The sequence below is a fragment of the Vitis riparia genome, chromosome 8, assembly GCF_004353265.1.
Source record: "Vitis riparia cultivar Riparia Gloire de Montpellier isolate 1030 chromosome 8, EGFV_Vit.rip_1.0, whole genome shotgun sequence".
In the NCBI taxonomy this organism is placed as follows: domain Eukaryota; kingdom Viridiplantae; phylum Streptophyta; class Magnoliopsida; order Vitales; family Vitaceae; genus Vitis; species Vitis riparia.
In genome coordinates this window covers 12,460,001-12,487,297 of record NC_048438.1, presented here as the reverse complement: position 1 = coordinate 12,487,297, position 27,297 = coordinate 12,460,001, and the positions used below count along the sequence as shown (strand labels likewise).

The 27,297-nt window shown below is 37.1% G+C and overlaps 1 protein-coding gene across 2 annotated transcripts; it reads left to right on the top strand.

Moving 5' to 3' along the window:
• Positions 1-187: 187 nt before the first annotated feature.
• Positions 188-27,043, top strand: LOC117920390 (transcription factor-like protein DPB). Of its 2 annotated transcripts, none has more exons than XM_034837882.1 (10): positions 188-489; positions 598-841; positions 1,361-1,440; positions 1,612-1,655; positions 8,871-8,933; positions 9,057-9,203; positions 9,315-9,383; positions 9,539-9,637; positions 25,935-26,005; positions 26,369-27,043. In XM_034837882.1, exons 2-10 carry the CDS (start codon positions 600-602, stop codon positions 26,601-26,603), a joined length of 1,050 nt encoding a protein of 349 aa, XP_034693773.1. In that variant the 5' UTR covers positions 188-489; positions 598-599; the 3' UTR covers positions 26,604-27,043. The 2 variants fall into 2 exon arrangements, with proteins under 2 accessions (XP_034693773.1, XP_034693772.1); XM_034837881.1 differs by having other exon boundaries at positions 595-841.
• The last annotated feature ends 254 nt before the right edge of the window (positions 27,044-27,297 follow it).

Below are 27,297 nucleotides of genomic sequence, written 5' to 3'. Positions count from 1 at the left end.
ATCCGACCCGAGTAGTGGTCTGGCTTTGCTGCCTTTGCTTGCCACCAAACCGCATGATTTGGCTTCCATGTCTCAGGATTGAAATGAAAGGGTCCCATCTTCCTGAAAAACGACGCCGTTTCATTCGGAAACCCGCCTGTTTTAGTATTTGTTCCAGCATTCGGAGACCCATCCAGACGACGTCGTCTCGATTTCTCCCACCTGTTCAATTGCAGTTTGTTTTCCCCAAAAGCAGTACAGTTACCTAACCCTGAGTTCCTCTTCCGAATGCGGTGGACCCGTGGTTTCACCCATTCCTCGTCCGCCCCCTCTTGTTAGATCAACACGTCACCTTCAACCCACAGTGCACAATAGAGACGCACCTCGCCTGCTTCACCAGCGCAGTCTTTGTTGGTGCACTGAGTAGAGAGAGGAGACTTGTCACTGATGCTCATCAACCCCTGTACATGCGCAGTCCCTTTCAGTTGTTTAAGACCCAGATCCTATAAGGTAAGTTCTCATTAGGGTCTTCTTCTAACCCTGAAATTTTCTGTTATTTTTGTTGGGTTTTTTCTTCATACATATCTTGTTTGGGGTTCAATTTTGGGGTTATAGAAGAAATGGTGACTGGAGGGAGTCATCAAGAAGATGGGGAGAAGAACCCAGCAACCGTTTCTAAGGGAGGAGCTACAAGGTCCTGGGGCACCACGGTTTCGGGCCAGTCAGTGTCTACAAGTGGAAGCGTGGGGTCGCCGTCGAGCCGGAGCGAGGCCGCATTGGCAACACCGGCGAGCGAAAACACTTTTCTTAGATTAAACCATCTTGACATTCACGGTGATGATGCCGGATCTCAAGGGGCCGCGTGAGTCTTTTATTCTCTTCACCATTTAGTATCTTTTCTTTAATTCATGTAAAGCTGAATTGTTCGTGGGTGGGAGTTTTCAGTTTTGAGGGCTTTGCCTAGTTTGGTAAAACCCTTGAATTGTGTTTTTTTCTCATAATTGTAGAAACTGCTGAAATTGGTGGTTTATTTAGTATTAGTTTGTTTCTTGAAGTTGTGGGGTCCAAAAACGATGATATTGCTTCTGCAAATCGTGAAAATTTTATGTTTTTATTGAGTCGGTTTTGATTATGATTGAGAGTATTGTGATAATGGGGTTTTATATTATATCCTTTGCACTTTAATTAGGCATGCTACTGATAGTTGATACTGCTCTAGAAGTCTTAGATATGGAATTCTTAATATTAGTCCTTTTGGCCATATTTAGTCTTACAATTTTGTTCTGAGTGGTTGAGCTTAAATTGCTTAATGTTATGCTAATGGTTATGCGTTTCTGCTTGTTGCTCTTTATCAATATAAGTGACCATAAGTTCTCAACAGTAACAGGAAGAAGAAAAGAGGTCAACGGGCAGTTGGGGGGGATAAGAGTGGTAGGGGACTTCGTCAATTCAGTATGAAAGGTGTTTGTTTCACACCCATCTCCAATTCTCATGTTCTTGTGAGGCTTGATACCTATATATTTCATACTAAAATTAGTTCTCTGATGTTGATAGAGTATGACTCACCTTTGCTGAGATGAGCCTTGGTGCAGCAAATACTAATTTGATGTTTGTGCTGTTTTTGTTGTCTAGTTTGTGAGAAAGTGGAAAGCAAGGGAAGGACCACTTATAACGAGGTCAGATGGTTTATAAGATTCATGCTTAATGTTTACATTTAATTTTTTGTGCTCATTGTTTGGATGCTGATTGCCTATTTTATAGATGACTGCATAATCATTTTTCTTACTTGTATGCTGTGTTTTTGTCATTGAGCTTATTCACTCTGAAAAAGATTCAAAATTTGGTTTTAAATGGTTGGTGTTGCGTTAGATAGATTGCTATAGTGGAACATGGCGGTTCTTCTTCTTCTTGTTCATCTCTCTCTTGATTGACAGGAGCACTTTACTATGCTATTATTAGTGTGTGGTTTAGGCATTCTACTCAGTTGGAGCAACTTTTACATGATCCAAATTTTTGTCATTGAGGGCCTGTTGGTTTTTTCTAATTACTTAAATTTAAAATATCCATGAATTGATGTTAATCAAATATAGTTTTCCAGTAACTCACATGCTACATTGGTGTGGCTTTCCAGTAACCCACATGCTACATCGGTGTATTTTGATGTGCTCTCTCTATCCTGGTGGTTCACACAGCTCCTCACTGTAGTTCTGGTGATAAAGGCATTTCTGTTTTAGGGATGATAAGGGCCCCAAATTCTAAGACAATAGAATCTATCCATTTGGGAAGCGGTAATATATAAATTCTTTTAACTACCTTGAAAAGTGGTCAAATTGTTGTATTCTCCCCAATTGCTTTTATGTCTTCTTTCATGCACTTCACATTTTTACCTTTTGATGAATAAGAAAATATGAAAGGTATGATAGGCACTCACCAAAGGACCCTACCTCTAAGATAATTGTCAAAGTTCTCAAATGAGATGGTCAACATATCTACCACACATTTGAAGGAAACCAAATGGAGGTATGCTTTAGAGAAGGAGCCCCTATGGAAGCGGGTCATTGATGGGAAGCATGGGAAAGTAGAGGGGGGTGGTCCTTATGAGGTAAGGGATGGCATGGGTTTAGGGTATGGAAGACAATACAAAGAGGGCGGGGGGATTTTAAAAGTAGAACTTGTTTTGAGGTGGGAAATGGAAGGAGAGTAAAATTCTCAACGGACACCTTCGAGAAGGACACTTGGTTGAGAGGTGTCACAACATTGAGCATCTTTTTCCCTTCATTGTTCCCCATAACCACCTCAAAGGCTGTGTGAGTTCCGCAAATATGGGAGGAGTTAGGGGAGGGAGGGCATTGGAGTCACCGTTTCTCAATGGGGAGCTAGAAAATGTCGAGGCCTTTATGGAAAAACTGAAAAAGTATTCAGTGAAGAGGGGTATGGAAGACAAACTGGTACAGAGGGAATGAAAAGGCAGACTGTTTGTAGTCAAAGCCTTCTACCCTTTCTTAAAGCCAAAGAGAGAAAGAAATTTCTAGTAAATGTAGCATGGAACCCTTAGATGTCAACAAAAGTAGGATTCTTTGGTGGAGTGTAGTTTGGGGGAGAATTTTGGCTTTAGATTAGTTAAAAAGTTGGGCATGAATTTTGGTGAGTAACCATAGGCATGATTGGGAAGTGTTTTTTAAAACAGTTTTTAAAAACTATTTTTTAGAACGGTTTTGTGTGTTCTAAAACAAAATTTTGTTTGGGAACTGAATTCCAAAAACAACTTTTTGTTCTTAAAACAAAAAAAAAAAAACATGTTTGGTTAAATTAGTGAAAAATAGTTTTATAAAACAATTTTAAAAAAATTATATTTTCTTTGATCAACTTAATATTTTAAATATAAATAATTTTAGATAAAAAATTTATATCCATTTTAAAAATAATTTTCATATTTTTAAAATTAAAAAATTGTATCAATTTATAAATATAATATTTGTTTTTATCATTTTTTAAAACCTTTTGCATTTCCCACCCCTCACCCCCATTTTTTTTTTCTGTATGGATCTTTTTATTTATTTATTTATTGGATAAGTAAGAGAAGTATTGTATTACGAGGAGGTGCTAAAATAGTGACTCAAAATATACATAAAAGAAAATTAAATACCCACCCCCTAACAAGAGAAACAAAAAGTTGTCCACAAAGATATACAAAAAACAACCCCTCTCTTAATGTGAACCCACCCAATCTAAAAACTCCAAAAAGGTTGAAGGACCATCTTTTATAAACGTTTAGTCTTTGACCAAAGTGAGTTAAGAAAAGAAGTTTTCAGCCTTTGGATGGACAACACCTCATCATCAAAGGCAATTCTATTCCTTGTCTTCCAAATTGTCCAAAAAATGCAAAGGGGACCGGCTCTCCAAACTATCTTGTGCCTTTTTCCCACAAAGAGTCCGTTCCAACCCAATAGGGTTTCCCTAACTGTAGACGGAAACACCCAAGACACTCCAAAAAGAGTGAATAGCAACTCCCACACTGCCCCTCTCTTTTTTCTTCTGGATCTTTCTTCTTCCCTTTAAGATCTCTCTCATGATCTCTCGCTTTCTCTTCTCATCACTATTGCTTCCACACTCCTCTCTCCCTCTCCCTTCTCATCACCTCCATTTCCCCATTCCTTCTCCTCTCTCTCTTTCTCTTTTTCACACACACACACACACACACATTTTCTCATCTAAACATAGTCCACAGTCATATCCACCTTTGTTGCCCCATCTAAGTGAAGTTCACATCCCAATGTTGCCACCATCCTTCGCGACCAACATCGTTGCTAATCCATTATCTCCTTTGGAAAAGGAAATGGGAAAAAAAAAAAAATTGAGAACACAAATTTAAGGGTTTTTGGGTTTGTTCTTTGTGTGTGGATTTGAGATTTGGTTCAGTTTGTTGTATGATACACAAATTTACATGCACGCACACACTTTTTTTTTTTTGGTCTTTTTTTATTTGGTTAACAGTGTAGAAAACAAGGCAAACAACTTCAAAATGTTCTCTAAAAACATCGATTTGAGAATGTAGATAATAACTTTGAAAACATGCAGAACATTTTCCAAACACGTTTTACAGTGTTTCTGTTCTCAAGAACAAAAAACAGATTTTGGAAACACCTTCCAAATAGGCCCTATAATTTTTGTAAAGTTGAGAACAAATCAACTGTTCATGTTCTTCATTGTGCTAAAACAAGATTTATATGGCGCTTATTATTGTCATTGTTTAAAGTTAGTAGTGTTGAGTTCTACAACTAGAGAAACTTTATCACCTTTGTGTGTGTGGGGGGTAATCGTAGAAGGGTATGGAGGATTACCCCTTTATACTTATTGTAGACCATTTAGAATGAGAGGAATCATCCGATCAAAAAAAAAGAATGAGAGGAATCATATAACATTTGTCAATGTAGAGCAAATGGATTAAGTTGTCAAAAATTCCTTTTTATGCTCTTTCTTGCTTTAGGATAGAATGTCTTTAAATGGACCACCTGTGTTTATTTTGTACTTTGTTGATTGTTTAGGTTTTTTTTTTTATAGGTGAGAGGTTTTATTTTTTATTTTTTTGTCACCTTTGATACTCCCTATGTGCTTTGGTGTGCCTTCTTTTGATTAGGCATTGTTAAAAATAATCTTATTTACCTATTAAAAAAAAGAGTGAACAACCTTTGCCCAAGTTCTAGTGCTAATGATTTGGTTTATGTAGTAGGGGAAAAAAAATACTAGGGACTTTTTGAAGAAATGTGGTGGTCATTAGTAGCTATTTGGGTCTTGGTTTACCTTTTCTCATCTCTAGGCCTTTGTTACTAATGCCCAGATTTCTTGTTTGCTACTTTGAGAAATGAGATGAGAAAGTCTTCCTAATCTCTTACCATTTCAAGAAGGTTCAATAAAATTAAACTTTGATGTTGTTAAGCCACTATTATGGTATGAGGAGACTTCACAATGCCCTTAGTCCTGATTGTTGCAATGTGTATGAGGAGTGGTGAATCGGTTGATCATCTCTTTTTATATTGTCCATCGACTTTGACAATTTGGCATAGATTATTAAGCTGGCCTGACTGGATTGGGTCCCTCCCAAGAGCATTTGTGACATGATGACCATTTCCTGAGGTTTAGGGAGAACAAATAAAGACAAAACTCTCTAACAAAATTGCATGCTTCACTTTGGTTTGGATAATATGGAAAAAAAATGCAAGGATTTTTTAGGATAAGTGAAGTGCAGAGTCAATATAGGACCTAATTTATTTTTATTCTTCTTTTTTGGTCTTAATAACTTTAGCTTTCAAGAACATTCCTCTTGGTGTTATTCAACTTTACTGGAATTTGGTGTGTAAATAAAGGCTTAAAATGTGAAACATGGAGCAAAGCTTCACCTCTTTTGTATGTGTATTGATCTCTAAGGAGAGTAGAACCACATTTCCTTTGTATAGTTTTTTGTGGTATATAGGAGAAATCTTATTAATTTGTTGTTCTTTTTATTAGAGTTTTTTTATTTGGGTATTTCTCATCCTCTGCGTGTAGTTTCTAAATCTTTATTAATGAATTTCTTGTTTTTGATTAGAAAGAGAGAGAGAGACCATTGCGGTATGGTGTTGAGTACTTACTCGCTTTTGTATCAAAGCTTCATTTATAAAAAAACCCAATTGGTTGGACAGAGGTTGGCCATTGAGGCAGAGATATTAACTTTGTTTTAGGGCTTGTTGCAAGTCAGAGACTTGGGCCTTTTCAACCTTAGTGTGGTGAGATAATTGAAAATTGCTATTTCTTGTGTGTTAATAGAGAAAAGTTCCTGGAAGTTTGGTGGTTGATTCTGCAAAATTATTGATACCACTAGAGATTTAGAATACTCCTTTTCTTATGTTCCATGGACAGCTCATCCAGCTGTGAACTATTTAAGCTAAATAAGGGGCAAAGCATTTTGTTTCTTTTGTGGGAAACTTTTTAGCTCCTCAATTATATCATATAGTTTTTGTACATTTACATTGTTTTTCCTGCCCCTGCCCTCAGCTCTGTGTTTTTTTTTTTCTTCCTTCTTTTGGTGAATGGTGTAGGTATACTTTTCTCCCTTTTTTTATTAGCCATTGTATGATGTAGTTCATCTTTGTCAAAAGGAGTCATGACACCTGTTTAATTAATCTTTAAGTAAGACAAGTAATAGTATTATAAATGATGACTATCAACAATGTGTACCTTTTCTCAATCCCACTCTTTTTTGTTTTCTTCCAAGGGGACCAAAGAATGACAAAAGAAATAGTTTTTTCAGGCTATGGTTAAGGTTCCATAGCCCCCAAAAATTGTTTTTCTGCCAATGTGATGCTCAAATCATCCATATTGGTGCAATATGATGACATGGAAAGCACAAACTAGTTTGTCTTCATATAGTAATTCACTAGACACAGATATGGCATGTTATGCAATGTGGTAAAGTGCCACCAAATGAAACAGTGAAATTCTAAGTAAATATATTATTATAACCATAGCCAGTTGACATTTTGTATATCCATTATCTCATAAGATAGTAATTCCTTATCTGGTATGGGATATGTTGTATGGATTTACATTTATATTGATCACTGTATTTGTGTTGGTCATGTGCTGTGCACAGTGCAGCGATTCCATGGATATAGACAGCCTTTCTACATCAATAAAGTTTTAATATGACATCACATATTAATCATTTTTAATAGGCAATGACATGATGTATTGATCATATTAAGCCTTCACTTATATGTCTATACTACTAAGAAAGCAAACACCTAAATATCCCTCTCAATTGTCTCCTAACCTCTTACCTATGCCAAATATCTTTTATTTTTTTTGATCAATAAGTATAAGATTGTATTGCAAAGAGGCGCTAAAGAAGCGACCCACCGAATTACAGTATAAAGGGACTTACCCCCTTACAAAAGGGCCCAAACATCAAAGGACAAGGCAAAACAAAAAAACCTCTCCCTTAATGCATACACACCCGCTCTATAAATTCTATTAAGGTCGAAGGACCATCTTTTATCCACGATTTGGTTTCCAACCACATAAAATACACAAAAGATACTTTCAGCCTTTGAATGGACATCCCACAATCCTCAAATGCAATTGAATTTCTAGCCTTCCAAATAACCCAAAACAAGCATAACTATCCCAATTGCCACGCCACCTTCCTTTTCTTTCCCACAAAAGAACCCCTCCATCCTAAAAGGGTTTCCTTGACCGAACGGGGAAAAACCCACGAAACACCAAAAAAGGAAAGGAACACCATCCATACTTCCCTTGTTTTTTCACAATGGATAAGAAGGTGGTCAATTGTCTCCTCACTCTTATGGCAAAGAAAACATCTATTTGCCATAACCCAACCTCTCTTTTGCAAGTGATCCAAGGTTAGAACTCTCCCCCAAGAAGCCTCCCACGCAAAAAAGCTCAATTTGGGCTGCACACAAGAGTTCCATATAATTTTTGAAGGGAAAAAAGCAAGAGACCCCGGCTGCATGGTCCTATACAAAGATTTCACCGAGAAATCCCCATCCTTTGATGCAAGTTTCAACAAATCCCTGCTTTCATTCAATTTGCAAGTTTCAACAAAAATTTAACAAAAATGACAAGATATATATATATATTTTGGATAGACAAAGGCAGATTGAATTAAGAAGACGCCAAAACAGGGGGCGCACCCTACGTATACAAGCAGTATACAAAAAGAGCCAAAACTAGGCTGCAAAAAGAAAGAAAGAAAGAAACTAGAGAGAAATTAAGTTAGCCACCATGCCAATCACCCAAAAAATTCAGAAAAGAGGGAAAATATATTACACCAGAAAATGACAAGAGATCTCACTTCAATTTCGTATTACTCAACTTCTTCCCTTCCCATATCTCTCAGATTCTCCCATTTGCCCCATCTTTCAACTTCTCAAACTGTAATTATTCCACCACCCTTGCATACAACTAGAGGTTTGAAGTTTGGACCCCAATTCTACTGGATTGGAATGTAGCCATCACTAACAGAACCTTCTCTGAGCTTCTATTGAAGTTATGATCAATTAACTTTTCATTAACAATCCCATCTGACCTAGAAAGTAGAGTTCTGCTGTAAACTTGATAGAACTATTTGCCCTATGTTTAGCTTCACTTTTAATTGTTATCATATCCATCCAAAGCTGGAAGCTTATAACTTGTTTAGAGTCTTCGTGTATTGTTTAGAGCATTAAATCTAATTTTGAATATCTGCCCTTATAAAACTATACCTGTGGTTGATGGATGATGCTTCTCACTTTTACTGGCTTGTCTTAGTATTTCACTTATATTATATCACTTATCGTGTTATCTATCATCTAACTGTTGCATGCCTAATTCTGAGAAGTTGAAGTTTTTTTCAGGTCGCAGATGAACTGGTAGCTGAATTTGCTGATCCTAGCAATAGTCTTACATCTCCAGATCAGGTTGGTACTCTCCAATCTGGATGATGAAAATCTTATTTGCCTCCTTAGTTCAATATCCATGATCTTGAAAGATCAAGGTAGTACTTAGTTATTTATTCCTTTTTTTTTTTTTTGAAATGGCAGCAACAATATGATGAGAAAAACATAAGGAGGAGAGTATATGATGCCCTGAACGTTCTAATGGCTATGGATATCATATCGAAGGATAAAAAAGAAATACAATGGAAGGGTCTGCCTCGCACTAGTCTAAATGACATTGAAGAATTAAAGGTTTGAGTGTAGCTTTTGTTTGTTAGAGTTTGGTCATAGATTTGATTTTTAGTTTTAAGTGTTCTGGATTTAATATGAGTTCATCCAACTTCTTGAATGTAATTACTGCAGACAGACCGCATTGGACTGAGGGGTAGGATTGAGAAGAAAGCTGCCTATTTGCAAGAACTGGAGGAACAAGTAAAAACTAGTATTTACATTCCCTATTGGGATTAGATTTCAGAATTCTGGCATGATGTTGATTTCCTATTATAAATCTGGATTGAGGACCTCCTCTTTTGGTGAGTTATGTTGGATGATCAATGTTTATTGACTTTTTCTCTCCTTCCATCAAGTTTGTAGGTCTTCAGAACCTGATACAGCGGAATGAGCAATTATACAGTTCAGGAAATGCTCCCAGCGGGGGTGTGGCCTTGCCTTTTATTCTGGTCCAGGTAGAATTTCTTGGCAAGTTTTCTAGTTGAATTCCATTCCTGCAATGATTCTCATTAAAAGTGTCATCAAGATTTGGTTGGCATCTAGTTTGATGTTGCTGACTTGATTCAGAATATTTGTTATATTTGCCAATTATATGACATACACATTTTGATAAAGGCCACTCATTTCAGATATCCACTATTTAATGAAGGGGGAACCTCCTTTAAATTCAAAATAAGGCATTTGCTAGTTAAATTTATGTTTTGGGATCTATAGAACATGGTATGAAGAAAGTGCTATTTTGACTTATATTACGTGTTCTAGAGGACCAGTCCTCTTCATAAAAATAAGGGCATCACATGACTTTAAGGTGATCATTGCATAATGATGTTAATAACCATCATGCTAGTGAAGTTTGATGTGATATGTAGAAGCATAGAAGGAAATATTGACCTTTTTATGCCTGAATCAAATATTTTTCGCACATTCATAAAATCTGCAATGATTTTTACAGAACTTTTTACTTTTTATATTTTCCTCTCTGAAATTGTGCTTTTTCTTATCTTTTTTCCCCATTTTTGTTTAAAATCAGGAATGGCACTTAATAAAATATGAATTAAAAAGTTAAAAAAACGATAATCTGCGTCAAAAGGATTACAGAATCTGACCAAAAGGAATGTACAAGATAGGAGTTTCACCAATCCATTTGATGGAAAAAAATTTGTGTTGCAACCCCTGTTTGGGTTCTTTGGTCAAGTGGTCTCTTCCAGCTTGGCCAACCTTTTTGGATTCCCCTTTGGCCCTCAGGCATTCTGCTAACTCTTGATCCAGAGATGGTACAACTCATGCTTGCTATACAGCTTCAAGAACTTCATGAAGAAGCTTTGTTGACATGTTAGCTCTACAAAAGAATATTCCTGGCTCAATCCTCCATGAGAGCTTTAAACTTACTAGGAAATAGTAAACTTTCCCACCATTCCTTCTCTTCTCATGATCCCTGAACCCTCTAAGCATGTTCTCTGACCGGAAAGGACCTGTGAACATCCTTTACCTTCCCTGCCTTCAGTAAGACAGTAGATCAAGCATTATTGTGAGATATATTTCTCAAAATCCATCTGAGCAAGATCCAGGAATTTTCTTTCTTCATGGGAAACCTACCTAAATAAAAGAGCGATTTGCAAAGAGGAGTCTACCCAAGTCCCAACATAGAACATCCAAGCGTGTCCTGATTCTGACTGATATCCAGTATAATTGCTCCAGCCAAGGCAAGGGTGTCCTGGTTATTGTATGAAGTGTAGATTGCTCCCAACAAAGCAAATCCACCATTTCACTGTAATTAATGATATCTGAAAACTCCCTCATTTATATATACCTTCCTTTACCTATCAAAAAAAAAGAAAAAAAGAAAAAGAAAAAGGAAAACTCCCTCATACTTGATATGATCTAGGATCCTTGCATTGTCTTACCCCTGAACGGAATGACATCAAAGTCTCCTTCCTAACATAAAGGGTCAGGTCAAATGACTCTATACTTCTTAGTCCCTTCATAGGTTGGGTCTGAGCCTTATCAAAAGGCTAGTAAACTTTAACCCAATTTTTTTTTTTTTTTTTTACCTTGATTGAAAGGAATTTTTTTAGTACAAGTCCACACCTCTAGAACAATGAAGTTTTGATAAAAGACTACTTTAGATAGACCCCTCAAAGGTAAGTTAGGCGCTTGGCTCTTCTAGACCTCTCGCATCTATAACCACACTATTATACAAGACTCCACTTTTTCTCCTATAAGATGGCAAGCAATATCAATATTCATACTTCAAGATAAGATTCCGTTCCCCTTTTTTGGCTTTGTCCTTCCTATCACCAACCACCCAAAATTGTCCCTCACAATTGATTGAGAAAGTAACATTTTTGCCTTCCTTAAAACTTTTTCTAATTTGTCTTCTCTTGATCTTTCTCTAACTCTTTTTTATAACCTTAAACAAACTTTTGACATTCTATTTTTTAATAGGAAAATAAAGATTTGTTAGAAAGCCCCTTCAAACTGGGGATACACCCCAAGCACATAGGAAGTCAAAAGACACCAAATGTTATTGGAAAAAAAATTTTCTAAAACCTCATTAGTGAGATCCCATACAATCAATAAATTTAGCAATGACAAACAACTAGCTTCTAAGAAAGATCTATACCTAAGGAAAGTGATGCTCTTTGACATAAGATAATTTTGAGTATCTATGGGACTCATTTGAATGGTTGAGGTGCCAACATTCTAGTTAGGTAGTCACATTGATACCCTGGGAAGGCCATTGTTCATGTTTTCTAGGATTTCTTAGGTCATACCTATTTTCATGATGGAAGATGTGATTAGAATTCACTTCTGGGAAGACTTGTGATTGGTTTTTGTGTTTGTGTTGTGGGGGGTGGGGGTTTGTTTACCTCTATGTTCTCAATTTCCAATTTTTTTAGAAAAAAAAAATATATAAAAAATAAAAAAAAAAAAAAAAATTGCTTATGATAAAGATGATCTTTGGAAGCAAGTTATAGCAGCGAAATATGGGCAAGAGGGTCATGGTTGGAGAGCAAAGAGGGCTTATGGGGCTTTCGGCGTGGGGGTGTGGAAGGAAATATGGAAGGAAAATGATTGGTGCTGGGATAACATGGGGTTCATAGTTGGCAAGGGAAGCAAAATCAATTTTTGGACTGATGTGTGGTGTAAGGGTACAAGGCTGTCCTAAAACTTCCCCCATTTATTTGCTATGGCTGCTCAGAGGAATGTGACGGTGGAGGAGATGTGGGATCAAAATTTTGGTCAAGGGGGGTGGAATCTAAGATTTTTGAGGGACTTTAATGATTGGGAGATGGATATGATAGGGAACTTGTTGCATATTCTGAGGGATTACAAGCCTTCTATGGAGGAAGATGCAGTCTGTTGGAAGGGAGGAAGGAATGGCAAATTTAGGGTCAAAGAAGCCTATAAATTGGTGGCCAGACCCAATGAGTTTGATTTTCCTTCTAGATGCATTTGGGTGGATTCAGTTCCAACCAAGGTTGCATTCTATGCTTGGGAGGCTACATGGGGGAGGGTGCTCACTCTTGATAGACTTCAGAAAAGAGGATGACAGTTTCCTAATCGTTGTTTTCTATGTGGTTGTGAAGAAGAAACTGTAAATCATATGCTTATTCATTGTATAGTGGTCAGAGTTCTGTGGGATATTGTTCTTGGGTTATTAGGTGTGCAGTGGGTCTTTCCAGAAACTGTAAAGGAGGTCTTAACTAGCTGGAGGGGCCCTTTTGTGGGAAAGAAAAGGAAAAAGATATGGAAATCCATTCCGTTATGTATTTTTTGGACGGTTTGGAAAGAAAGAAATAGGCTAGCTTTTAGGGGGGGAGTGTTAGATATCCAAAAGCTTAAGAATTCTTTTGTTTGTAGCTTGTGGAGCTGGGCTAGATTGTATATTGGTGAGGAGAGTGTGTCCCTTATAGGGTTTTTGGAATGGTTGGCGTCAAACTAAGGGGTGGTGAGCCCTTCTTGTTTTCTTTTTGTTTCTGAGAGGGGGTTGTTGCTTTGTATACCCCCTGTATACTTGTAACTTTTTGCCTCTCCATTAATATATCTTGCTTTACTTATCAAAAAAAAAAAAAAATTTCCAATTTTTTTAGAGTTATCATGATTAGAAACTCCTCTATCTTTTTTATTCTTAGACCTCCTTTCCCATTTCTTGGAATCTTATCCTTCGTCATAATCTCACTGATGAGGAGAGAGAGCTTCCTCTATTTTGTGCTCTTGGTTTCATTTATCCTTGACAAGATATTTTGCTCTTTATCTTCTTTAGGTATATTTTAGTAAAATCCTTCTTTTTAGTCCTTGTCTAATCTACTAGCTCTTATCCATTTCTCTTCAGCAAAATTCATATGGCAATCTAAAGCCTCATTTAAGATAAAGACCTTTGCCTAGCAAGCGGCCAACAAGAAGGTCAACACCAATGACTTGCTATAGGTGAGAAGACCTTACAAAACCTTTAGTCCTAACCATTGCACTATATATATGATGAGTGGTGAGACGATTGATCATATCTTTTTACACTATTCGACAACTATGATGCTTTGGCATAGATTATTCAGCTTGGTTGGGCTAGATTGAGTTCCTCCTACGAGCACAAGTGACATGATGGCTATTTCCTTCAAAGGATTGGGAAGTATAAGTAAAAGCAAAACTCTTTGGGCCTAAGCAACTTCATATTTCAAGAGCACTCCTCTTAGTGTTACTCAACTTAATTGGAACTTGGTGTGAAAATGGTTAAAAACAACTCCTCTTGGAGTAAAGCTTCGGCCTCCTTTGTAGATGCACTTATTTCTAAGGAGAACAAAACCTCACTTCTTTTGTATAACTGTGTGTGGTATATAGGTGACATTTCATACATTAGATCTTTTTATCATAGTTCATACGTTTGGAAGGATTTCTCATCCTTCTCTTGTACTTCTAATTCAATATTAATTCACTTTTGTATTGGATAAAGAAAAAGACAATCCTTTCACAATTGAATTGAAAGCTCTAGACCTTCGAACATCCTACAATTTAGCTTCTACCAAATGGTCCAAGATAAACAAAACAAGACCATCCACCACACTTTTCTTTGTTACTTAGAAAATTCGCATGCCACCCTAGTAACACCCTTTTCACTAAATGAGGAAGCACCTGAGAAAGACTGAATAATAAGAATAACTATTGCCACATGCTCTCACTAGCTGCCTCAAAGAAGAAATGAAGGATGTGGCTAGCTAGACTCATTGCCCTTTTCTTTTTCCTTTCCTTTTTTTTTTTTCTTTCTTTCTTTGTTTTTGTCGTTGTTGTGATAGGCAAACAAAAACTATGATGAAAGTTGAACTTATTGTTGTTAAAAAAGAACATTAGCTGAAGGCCACCTTCTTCTCCTTAGTTAATCCATTTTCAATATCTTCTCTCAGGCCACCTCCCAAGTAATGAAACCTACTTTTGTGGGAGCCCATGAGCTACACTCTTTTTAGAAGGGAAAGGTCCTAGAAAAACTTACTCCAGTGAGCAATAGAAAAAATTAACTAAGAATTGTTATACTTAGCATCCTGCTACACTAACTTGCCCTCACAACTTTACTGTATTGCTTAAAGAAGGATCCATGCTTTCAAACTCCTAATCTTGTAAATTTCTTTAAAAATAGGGTTCCAATATTGAACTCCACCCGTGTTCTCCTAATAATCAACAACCCAAGCATCCTTAGACACTGTAATGCAGAGCAAAGAAGGATAAGAGAATCTTAAAAAAGAATTACCACACTATAAATTATTCCAAAATCTCACTCTCCTACCATCTGCACCACCAAACTAGTTGCCCAATACTAGCATGGAACTTCATCAACTTTCTTTTAATCACTATACCAATCATCTCCATAACTTTCCTTCCCCTCACCAAAAGACCACCCATGCAAATCTTTCAATGTCATTTTTTTCTTGGACAAGCATTTTCCATTTTATAAAAGATTTATATTTCTATCCCCCTTCTAGATCCTAAAACACAAGAGGTTTTCTCTTGTCCAACACAATGGTTATAATCTTTCAAAGCCAAATTTGTAGCCTCTAACTCTTCTACTAATAAAATCATTTCCTTATTCTTCTTGAACATAAATCCTAAAGCTCAAGCCTTATGCACCACCATACTCTTGAAAACCTTTTTGTTCCGAGCTTTTAGCTCATCTTGCAAAGTTTCACTTTGAAATTATGAAAAAATTGGAAAGTCCCCTTAGCTTGTAATAATCCTTGAAACCATCCACCTTAAGCCGTGTGTCCTCAAATGGAGCAAAGTTCTTCCTTTTCACCAAGAAGAATGGGAGAATAATGGTGTCCATAGACTAGTCTACATAATAAAAGCTGCATCAAATTAGAAAATAGCCCACAACCAGAAAATGAGCCACTATAGACAGCAAACCATGCCTCCGCACCAAGTAAAAGCACAAGGAAAGTTTACAAGGTTGAAATCCTTCATAGATTTAGAAAATTTCCTAATAGCTCCAGAAATCTTAAGGCAATTTTTCCTTTCATGAGGGAATCCAACTACATTGAATTGCAGTGCTCACCCAATCCGCTAAGGATTAAAAGCCCCTTGATGATCCCTTAGCTCTTCCCAAAAAGCATCAGGCTCTTTCCCAAAAAGTCCTCACCCTATACACCAAGGATTACGAGCTCCTCTATTATCCCTTAAGACTTCCCTAAAAGCTTCAGGCTCTTTCCCAATTACTAGCTTAGGAAGGAAATTCTCAAAGTTGTGGTATTGATCTCTAAGTAGGTTCTAAGATTGATTGGTCTTAGCATCTCATATCAATATCTGTCAATATGCATAATGGTAGTTAAAAAACTCAAAATCTTTAGGAAAAAAAAAAGTAAGAAAATTCTTGAAAAAAATAATTGCAATAAGATGGAATCAACAAACTAATAAAAAACATTTATCACATGTTTAGATAATTACAAAAACATCCTTCAAATAGGTATGAAAACACATATTTGGATTGGCTTATGTTAGTATTAAGAGTTGAGAGCTCCTAAAACATTATCATACTCAATTTTCTACCTAATGCCATTTTTTTATAATTGGTAAACATATTAGAATTATAACTTCCTAAATATGAATTGTTTTTTTGAAAAATAAAAGATGAAAATGATAAAAACAAACTTGATTGATAACAATTCAATAATTGTTTGAAAAGAAGTTAAGTTGATTTTCTTTTTTCTATAAGAGATTGTATTAATAAAACGTCAAGAAGCGCACAAAGTACATAAGTCGTATGCAAAGAGCACCAAGCAAAAATAAAAAAGAGGGAACAAAAGATACTCCCTCCCTCAATCGCGACCCAACCAATCTATGAAATCAATCATATGTGTATACCCTCCTCCTATATACACCTTGACCCACACAGAAATTGTTAAGGAATAAAGTTTTTAGCCTTTGATAAGATAATTCCTTGCAAACAAAGTATCTCCTATTTCTTTCCTCCCGAATCGTCTAAAAAATACAAGAAGTAGCTCTCCAAGCCTTAATACGGCTTCTCCCTATAAAAGAACCCTACCACCCAAGTAGGGTCTCCCTAATTGACTCAGAAATAACCCACCAAACACTATAAATAGAGAACATCAATTGCCATAATAATCTTGCCTTTTGACAATGAAGAAGGATATGATCAATGGACTCTGACCCCTTTTTGCACAATGCACACCTGTTGGCCGAAATCCACCCTCTTCTTTGAAGTTGGTACAAAGTCAAATCCTTACCCCAACAAGCCTCCTAAGAGAAGAAACTCACTTTTGAAGGAATCTAAGAGTTCCAAACTTTCTTTAGAGGGAAAGGGATGGTTCTATCAGTCTCCAGCAATGAATAAAGCCCTTTTATAGAGAAAACCACTTTGCTATAACCCTTCCACATTACTCTATCCTCTTGCTCCCTCTTCACTAAATGTCCTTGGAGCTTAGAAAGAAAACACTCCAAGATACCCAATTCCCAATCATTCAAGTTTCTAACAAAACAAATGTTCCAATTTCCTTCTTCTCCCTCTTCACTAAATGTCCTTGGAGCTTAGAAAGAAAACACTCCAAGATATCCAATTCCCAATCATTCAAGTTTCTAACGAAACAGATGTTCCAATTTCCTTCTTCTCCTCGATGTTCGTCAAATCAACTACCTAAACCTCTTTAGAATCAGATAAAGCAAACAAGGACAGGAAAGTGTCACATAAGGGCTCGTCACTACACCACCTATCTTTCTAGAACTTCATCTTGCACCATTGCCCACAACAAAGGAAATCATTGAATTAACAAGCTACCACTGCTTCCTAATCTCTTTCCAAACCCCAACCCCATAGGAATCTCTCACCATGCCTGACCTCCATCCCCCTTCCTCCTCCCTAAACTTTCCCTTTATGATTTTCTTCCACAACAAATCTCTTTCACTCACGAAACGCCAACACCACTTACAAAGAAGGGCTTTGTTAAACAACAAAAGAGAACAAACACCTAGCCTCCTTTTGACTTTGCTTTACAAACGGTAGACCACTTGACTAGATGTATTTTCTTTTCTAAGGGACCTTCTTCCCATGAGAAGTCCCTTTGCTTTACAATTCTTGTTCCTAGTTATGAGTTGAAACATTTTTTCTTCATTTATATAGGGAATCTCTAAGAAATATAGAGATTCTCTATTTTCTTTCTCTTGTTTTATGGATCTAAGTCACGATGTCGTGAATTTAAGTTATATTGGAAGTTGTCTTGCCAAGTGATTCATATCCGAGTCAAGATTGAATTTTTGTTGAACCACCAAATACTTGTTTGCATTGGACTTGTTATGGCCATGGCCCATGATAGAGATAGATACTACTTGGCCTAATCATACTAGTCTAAGTCGAGTCATATTGTTGTCAACCAATACTTCAAACCATACCAGGATATCTTATGGAGGTGTGTGTAGAGATTATTGTGGTATAGTACTTAAAGCATTTTCCAAATAGGTGGGAGAAGGGTATATATATTACGGTAGAGATTCAAGCTTTTTTGAAGGGTTTGCTGTAAGCCAAAGCTTTGAGATTTTTAGATACAAGGTGACTAATACCATTTTCATTTCGTGGGTGTCCAAGAAGAAAAGAAATCCATGGAAGGATGATGGGTGTACCCGACAAATTTATTAATGTTTCAAGTGACTTGAGATATATATATATATATATATATATATATATATATATATTCCATTGAATTTTGTGTGTTGCTAACCTAGAAATGGATCATTTAGCCAAGAAAGGGGCTAGATGCTTGGTATCCTTTGTTGGGGACATTTTAACCCCTTAAGATGTGTAGTGCTGCATTGTTTTGGTTTCATTTGTGAGATGAACAGTTTGTTTTGCTTCCTTTAGAAGGTATAAGTATACTTTCTCTTTTTTAGTTCTTGTAAATCATGGGTGGGTTTCTCATTGTTCATTGCATTCATTGTACTTCCTAAGTTCAATGCAATTAATCCTTGTTTCTAAATCTATATACATATATATATACACACATACACACACACCTTATTGTTGGTACACAAACTCTTGGATCAAGTTGATTGGTGGGTGAACCCAACAACTTCTCACCCAATTGGTTGGCGACCACATGAACATTACCACTTCTCTCCGACGCACTCCTATGCATAAAGGGTAGGAGAGAAATGCCCAAGTACACCCCTCCAAAAATCAAGATAGTAAGGGTTAGGTGAAAAAATGAAGATAAATGGAAAAGGATTGGCACTAGGCTTACGACATAATTTTTTCCCTCAACGAATGGAGTGGATAAACTCAGAGTGGTTTTTCAAGTATGAATGAACATGCCTCCCCCCTATTGAGGCCCAAAGGTCCTTGTATAGGATGCTTTAACCATGGTCATTTAACCTTAGTTAAGCCAATGGCTACCTTGTCGCTCGTATGGGCATTGGGTATAGGTGCCATTGGTTGAACCATTATGGCTTTTTAGGTGGCACATGAACATGTTAGGGACTCCATTTGTTGATCAGGGCAATCCCCTTTTGCCTCAATGGTGTTGGTCGGCTTTGTAGGGGTGGCCACTTTGGTTAGGCAATCTTGTTCATCCTCCAATGTGTCCTGCCCGATGTTTGTCATCATCTACCTAGTCTAGACGTGTTGGTCCATGTGTCTTTAGGTTGATACTGGTTCAAGGGCCCGACCCACCTAAAAGGGCACAAACCCATCACTAGACCTTGAGGATTCCTTTCTATTTGAAACATTTATTTATTTATTTACTGATAGGTTCCTTTCTATTTGAAACATGACCACCGGTCATGGACAATCATGTGCTAAATTGAGAACTTCCTAAAATTGCCCTGTGTAACCATCTTACCATACTGCACACTCTTCTCCTCATCCACGAAACTTGGGAAGAAAAAGAAGTAGAAGCCACATCCACATTCGAGAGAGTAGCATAAGACAGGCCTTGTCCAGAAATTGCACTTCAACTTGAGTGGCCAGCACGACCCACTCCAGAATAGGAATTGACTATGAAGCCTTGGTGCCTCATCTTGTCAACTGCTCCAACCATCCTTCAGAGACAAGATCAAATTTCCCAAGCCCCATCTCACTTGTTGCTTCAATTAGGCTGCCAAACAGCTGACTGGGCACCCTAGCAAAAGAGAGCCTCTCCTCCCCCAGGGCTTTAGTCTCAGATGCTAATTGTTTTTCATGCCCATCGCCACCCAGCCTTTGAGACTTTTAACCAAGACTCCTTCCTCACCCTAAACCTCATAGTTTTATCCAATATTCAATTTGATACTTTTTACGTGACATTGGAATAATTCCCAAACTCTTGATTCTGCCTCAAAGAACCCAAAGAAAAAGGTGACTTGCAACAAATCTCCCTCAAAACAGTTTAACAATCAATTGGATGCCCTCCCTCCTCCTTTCTACAAGGAGAGAGAGGATCTTTTGGGGTTTATTTGGGACATTTTTCTTTTTTAAATATTATACTCCAAAGGGAGAAGAAGGTGAAAAGAAAGGAGGGGGGGTGGTAGGGGGTGGGTTGGGGGGAAGGGATGGTTTGGGGTAGCTTAAGTCCTAATTAATTAGGAGGGGAGTTGTTTCATATGGGTGACTGTGTTCCCTCCTGAGTGGGTTCACAGGGGCTTCTGAGGCTTGGTGCTGTATTTTATTTTTGTACACTGTTTACTACATGTTTGCTTTGAAGGGATCACTCGTCCTTCTCGTGCGTTCCACTTTTTACTAATGAAAAGTTTAGCAATAACTATTTAGTTAGTTTTTAGGAACTTCTGTTAAGTAGAGATACTGTATTAAGCACTGTGGCAGTTACTGTTCATTTTACTTTAGTAATCCTGATCACACCACCATAGCTGTAAATTATTAGGTTATTTGTTTGTTTTTTATTTTCTTGAGTTTATATTTTGAGCTTGCTAAGTTCTTTCTTGCTATGTAAATCAGCTTATTTTTCATTTTAGAAACCTTTTTTGTCTTTCTTTTTTCTTTTAGAGAACCTAGCAAGTTTTCTAATGTTCATACTCGAAAGCAAAAGTTGAGTTTTTTTGGTTTTTATTTTTATACGCAAAAGTGCTATAAATTATTAAGCGTCAAAAAAGGCCACACAAAGTACATAAAAAATATACAAGTATGCTTTGAAGCAAAAAGAGAACAGAAAACAAGAAGAGAGAACAAAAAAAAAAAATACTCCCTTACCATATAGGTATAACCAATTGACAAAATCAAACATAAACACGGAGCCTACCCCTAGTACCCTTTTGGTCCATTCTAAAAAGTTACACATAAAAGATGAGTTAGGCTCTTGATCTAATAACTCAACATTTTCAAAAACCCTTATACTTCTCTCTTTTCAGATGGTCCAAAATAAACAAAGAGGAGCAGCATTCCAAGCCATCTTTCTCTTCTTTCCGACAAAACAATTATGCCAACTTAGAAATGTTGCTTTGATTAAGGAAATGCAACACCCATACCACTCTACACAAGGAGAAGACCAACTACCATAATAAACCTGCCTTGGAACAATGGAGAAGGGTGTGGTCACTAGATTCCTCCTCACCTTTCTATAAAAAACATCTATTCACCAACATCCAACCTCTCCTCTTCATGTTGTCGATAGTTAAAATGTCTTTCCAGGTTGCTTCCTAGACAAAAAAAAACTCAATAAATCCCATGAATTCCAAATAAGATCCATCTAGAAAGACTCAAAACTGCTCTGAACCATCCTAGAATAAAAATATTTAACTAAAGAATTGCCTCCTTTGCAGCCATCCACACCGTCCTATCATCTACTTCCCTACTCACTGATATTCCTTGCAATTTAAAAAAAGCTTCAATACAATCCAACTCTCAGTCATGGAGATTTCTTAAGAAACATGGGTTCCAGAGCCCCCCCAATCTTCAGCCTACTCCCACACATAAAAACCCAAGCATCCTTAAGGTAGCTATAATGAACAAAAGAAATCTTACTTTTGAAAGCACCCCGCCCTTTCATTATAGCCTTTCACAACCCTACGTCATACCCCTTCCTTGTCTCCAAAGAGCACCAACCCCTCTCTTCTTCCCCAAACTTGCCTATGATTACTTGCTTCCACAAGGGCTCTCTTTCTAACGCAAACCTCCAAAACCACTTGCCTAGGAGAGCCTTGTTTTTGCAATTTGTTTTTCGAGTTAGTTGTGTTGGAAATATTAGGGTTAGGGTACTATTTATCAAAATGATAATAATAGTAATAATCCTTGTCTCTCTTATCCTTGGGTTGTGGTACTCTCTCTCTCACCCTTAGGCTTGGGTACCATTAATTGAACAAAAAAGGATTTTTAAAAAATGAAAGAAATCCTGGGTTATTGTCTCTCTCTCTCTCTCTGTCACGCTTGCGCACGCACATACACACCATGTTTTTAAGGAAGCCTTGGGGTTGTGGTATCTTATTGTTATTCTCTTGAGTGATCTCCATAGTATTCTCATTTACAACCCTAGTATTGTACTATTCATCAACTTTACTTTCTTATTGTTCTTCTCTCAAGTGATCTCCTCTACTCTCTTTCAGAACCTTTGTTCATATATCTATACATGTCTCACTGCCTTCCTTTGTCAGGCATCCCTTAGCCTCAAGGCTCTAAAGGCCATCCTGCATTTTTTGTCTTTTTAATCCCAGAAATCCACTTTCAACTGCAAAGTTGAATCATAAGACTAAGTAGCCATCTCCTTGACAGCTCCTAAGGTCCATTTTGCTACCATCCTCCATAATAATGGAGTTTTGTCATTAACCCTCGCTAATGTAATCAGAAAATGTGGTGTCATCACACACCTCAGGTATTCATTGAGAGCATCAGGATAGAGTTCTCATTAGAATTGAAAGTAGCAGTAACCCACTTTTCTTCCTTTAAACCTAGCTTTAGTGTCATGGGCTCTTCACCATATTATGCAAGAATCCTACTTGATGCTACGAAAAGAAACAAGGCATCCTTGGAGATCAAAAACTTACAATGGCTAGGCACATGCAACCTTTGGATGGCCCGAGTCTAGGGTTGGACCTAGTTGATTTTAGGCTTCAATGGAATCCATATGGATATACTTCTCTTCTGGATCTACACCCTATTGCTGATCCATATTGGGGGGCAAAACCATCTTCTGCTCAGTGATGTTGATGATGATGATGATGAGATAATTATGATAACGATTGCAACATGGGGCCCTTGTTTGGAACATCATAAGATGTTGCACCCTTGTGTTTATCACCTGTCCCATGAGTCTGCTATGGGCACTATTTTGCTCCCATGTCTCCTTTACCATGCAAACCACTTCTATACACCACTTGATTGTTATATCTCAGCTTTACATGATTATTTGAGATGTCCTTTGTTTTAATCATAGTCCTTGTCCCCAGTATGTCAGAAGCTGGTCTGCCAACACAAGTAGGGTTTGAATGGTCTATAGATCCAAACTTGCCATAATCTTGTGTTTGCATCTGATGAACTACTTCAGTCTTTTAACCTCCCCCAGACTTGTGGACACACAGTATCAGCTTCTCAAATGTGCCCTGTGAAATCCATTTGTTAAGTTCTACTGCCAGAAAAAAGGCCCAAGATAGTCACAACTTCTGATACTTTTGTTGTTGTTTTTTGAGGCCTTAGCTGCCTTGTATACTCCCTGTATACCTTGTGGCATTGTGCCTTTTGAATGAATATCCTTTACTTATAAAAAAAAAATAATAATAATAAATATGACAACCATGAAATAGGGACAGATCCAATTCCATTGTCAGCATGTCCATTTCCAAAGATTTGGCAAAACTCTTATATTGCTTCCTTTACTGAATAATTAGTAAGATAGGGAGTCCAATCCCCTCTCCCCATTTAAGCCACCAAAGATAAGCCATCCAGTCCTCCCACTAGATCAAATCTGCCATAACAAAGTCCACGCTACTGTTACTTATTGTCTTAAACAGAACTGAACTCAACATGTGTAGCACTCCATCAATTTGCATCAATCTCATCGTTTTCAGCTTGAGAATGGTTGAGCAACCAACCCTGAAAAATCACAAATTCAACATCAGATCAGCTTTCTATTTCTTCATTGATTCCCTTCTAGTGTCCTAGTGTTTTCTGCATATGACAGAAATTTGAACATAGTCCTACTAAGGCCTTTGGTCAATGGGATATGGAAAATCCCTTCTTCTGTAACCTTTTGATAGGCCAATCAAGTGAGATTAAAAGTGAAAAGATATAGCACACAAAAGTACATAGGACGCCTACAACAGTTGTCAAAAGGCACATCCAAAAAGAAGCAACACTAAAAGCTACTCACTCCCTCAGTGCTATAACCTTGATGTCACTGCTGTCTTTTAAGGAAAGGGATGACCTCATGACAGGTTTGAAGCTCCTCACTGCTGTGTGGACATAAAGAGGAAAATAAGAGATGGAAAGGAAGACAAGGGATATGAAATCTCCTTTATTCTTTTATGTTTATAAAAAGAAAGTAGATGTAAAATTGAGGGGGGAAATTTCTAGTGTTTCATTGCTTCTCTTTGGGCTTTTTGTTCCAAGGTTTTTAAGGGGATTCCCCTTAATGTGTTACAACTTGATTGGCTAGCAGTGTGTAATTCCATTGGGTTGGTCTAGTCTAGAGAGATTGTATGTTTTTAAATTGTATTTTCTTGTTTTTGTATTTTTGTAGTTTAGTTTTTCTTTGATGGGAGGATTCCTCATCCTTCTCTTGTACTTCTTTTTTCTATCAATATATCCCTTTGTTGTTTCCTATCAAAAAAAAATTGAGGGGGGAAATTTCTAGTGTTTGGAAAGAATTTGTACCTTGTATGATGAACCTAAAATGTGAAGAAAAAAGTTAATCCTCCAAATTTGACCTACTTTGAAGAAAATTTTGGTGGGCTTGGTATGAAATTTTTTAATTACGTTTTCCCCCCATGTTTTCCTTATTTTCTCTCCTCACTCTTGAACCAAGCAACTGGAGTTGAGGAAATTTTAAAAGTCTCTCTTCCTCTCACATCTTTCAAATCAAACAAGAGTGGAAATTTACACCAAGACTCGATTTCTGTTCCTAAAATCCCCAATATATATAACAGAATATTCTTAAAAATAAACTCCTATCAAGTATAAACTACAAAAACAGATTTTGGTGTCATACTATCACTGGCGTGTCCAATAAGATGCATCACAAAATACATAGAACATTTGTTCTTGTGTGTTTTTGTATGTGCACACGTCTGCATGTCTCCAAGCATGTTCGTGTAGCACATGAAAGGGCAGTAAAATGTTGCTTTTTCACAACTATTGCAAGTCTCAAGCTCCTTTTCCCCCTTTTTCTCTATCGTCTTGACAAACAAAGGTACCATTACTGTTCTCCCAAACTAACAGCAAGTTGAAAAACACAGACAAATCTTTGCCTTCTGAACCAGAAAGAAAGAAAGAGGAAAAGGAACTGGATGGGTACAAAGGGTTGAAGATAAGATTGTGAATTGAGTGTGTATGGAATAACTTAGAAATAACCCTATTATGCAATGTAAGTGTGTCGATTGAGATATTGCCTTAATTTCCAAAGGTGGCAAATGGTGCATGGACAAGATGATTTAAGTTGTTATGAGTTAAAGGTGCTCAGTAGGTAGAATTATTAAGAGATTTTAAATATCTTGGTTAAACTAAAGATATGCCTTTTGATGTGAAGAAATGGTGAAGCAGGATTTGATTGCTTGCATGTTGCATTGTTATTAACTCAGATCTGTTGAATTTTCTTGGAAGTGTGCTCTGATCAGCAAGATATCTAGATTTATGTTACAAGTATTATAGGCTTTCTTTTCACTGATGTTTTCCCAAGTGCCATCCAGTTTATCATGCATATATGTTACCCATATATGAAGGCTTCCTACAAATCTCCTGTATGGTTCTCTCTTTAAAGCTTCTTTCCATTATTGCATTTTGGCTACAATTTCACTTCAATTCCCTGTTTACATATGCTGCAAGGGATTCTACAAAGGTCACCTTGCTATGAAATGAAAATGAGAAATTTTAAGTTGCATTACTGAACTGGATTATCATTAAGTTATACAAATTTGCTCAAATATTTTACAAGATTTTGCATATCATTTCAATCTTTGGAAGATGGTATTGACATTCCAGTAAATTTACCATAAAATTTTCCAATCCTATGAAAAACCTATGTTATTCTTAAGTGTCACATCATACCTGTGGTCTTGAAACTCTACTAGATGTGTAGTTGCATTTGTCTAAATGTCTCTGATCCTGTCATTTGGAAATTGTAGACACGCCCTCATGCAACTGTTGAGGTGGAAATATCAGAAGATATGCAGCTGGTGCATTTCGACTTTAACAGGTAGTGCATCCTGTCAGCATGTTATCTTTCTGATATCCTTACTGGTTATGGAGTGATGATGTCTTCTGTTTAATGTCTCTAAACCATTTGTTCCTTCTAACTGTTGACTCATTCTCTCTTAATACTTGGGATAATTCAATCAATACTGCAACAATTTGGGAAGCTTTGTTACCAAACTAGAAAAGACACAGAGTAGATGGTTTAGTGTTGACGCTCCACTATTCCATTACAACCTGCCAAATCTCTTTTCAGAATCTTATGATATATATATATATATATATATATATATATATATATATATTTAGTTAAATGGATTTTAATGTTTTCTGATTTTTTTTGCCTTGATTTGGAAATTATATGCAGCACCCCTTTTGAGCTCCATGATGACAATTATGTTCTCAAGGCAATGAAATTTTGTGAAAGACCACAGGGTGACGATGTAACACATGATTTCCCTGCTGATGGAGAAGGGTCCAGTATGCCTGGCATGTACCAATCCCAAATCCCTCATTCCTCACGGTCAAGCACACTGGGTAGACCTCCAACCTCCCCACCTCTGCCTGGAATATTAAAAGCACGCGTCAAGCATGAGCACTAACTCACTAGTTTCCGGCTTGATCACATTATGGGCAATAATATCATATTTGTAAATTGTGTAAAGTATATTTTGCCAAAGTGGGGGTAGGAGCCCTCAAGATCTTACTCACCTCTATAGTTTTTGCCCTGATTTCAAGGATTTGAAGGAAATGAGCAGATCATTCCCTTTGTTTGTAGACATTCATGGGGTTCTGGTTCTGGCAATTTCTCTGCTTTACATATATCCGTGATCGGTCCTGTAATTGTTTAATCCTATATTTTGGTGATTTTTGGTCTCATTGTAGTAGAAACTAGGAAGTGATGTTTATTTGTATGGGTTGATAGAGGGTAGTCCTACTGCATACAGAATCAGGGGATCAAGTCAATATTCGGACCATCCCCTGTATTGCATACTGCTTTTATGTCATACTCACTCTAATGGCAACATTCAACTTTTAATCATGTGTTTTTCTTTTGGCTCATATCGACCCCAATGTAATGGTAGAGAAGAAAAGGTAAGTGAGAGATCCAATAGTCAACTGGGGTTCTGAATAAACATACTATTTCTTTACTCATCTTGTGAAGATAATGGATTGTCCTAGTCAAGTGGTTTCGCACGGTCACCATCATCATCTTTATGTCTCATTTCTCATTGGGACTAGACACCTGCACATTCTTGGTGCTGACCCCCCAATCCCCATCATCTTCCGCCTCCT

What these genes read in the sequence shown, in the direction of transcription:
- LOC117920390 (XM_034837882.1), top strand. Translation starts at nt 600, where the DNA reads ATGGTGACTGGAGGGAGTCATCAAGAAGATGGGGAGAAGAACCCAGCA. An exon ending in ATGACATTGAAGAATTAAAG is followed by an intron (nt 9,204 to 9,314) that starts GTTTGAGTGTAG and finishes TAATTACTGCAG; the next exon opens with ACAGACCGCATTGGACTGAG. An exon ending in TGCAAGAACTGGAGGAACAA is followed by an intron (nt 9,384 to 9,538) that starts GTAAAAACTAGT and finishes CCTTCCATCAAG; the next exon opens with TTTGTAGGTCTTCAGAACCT.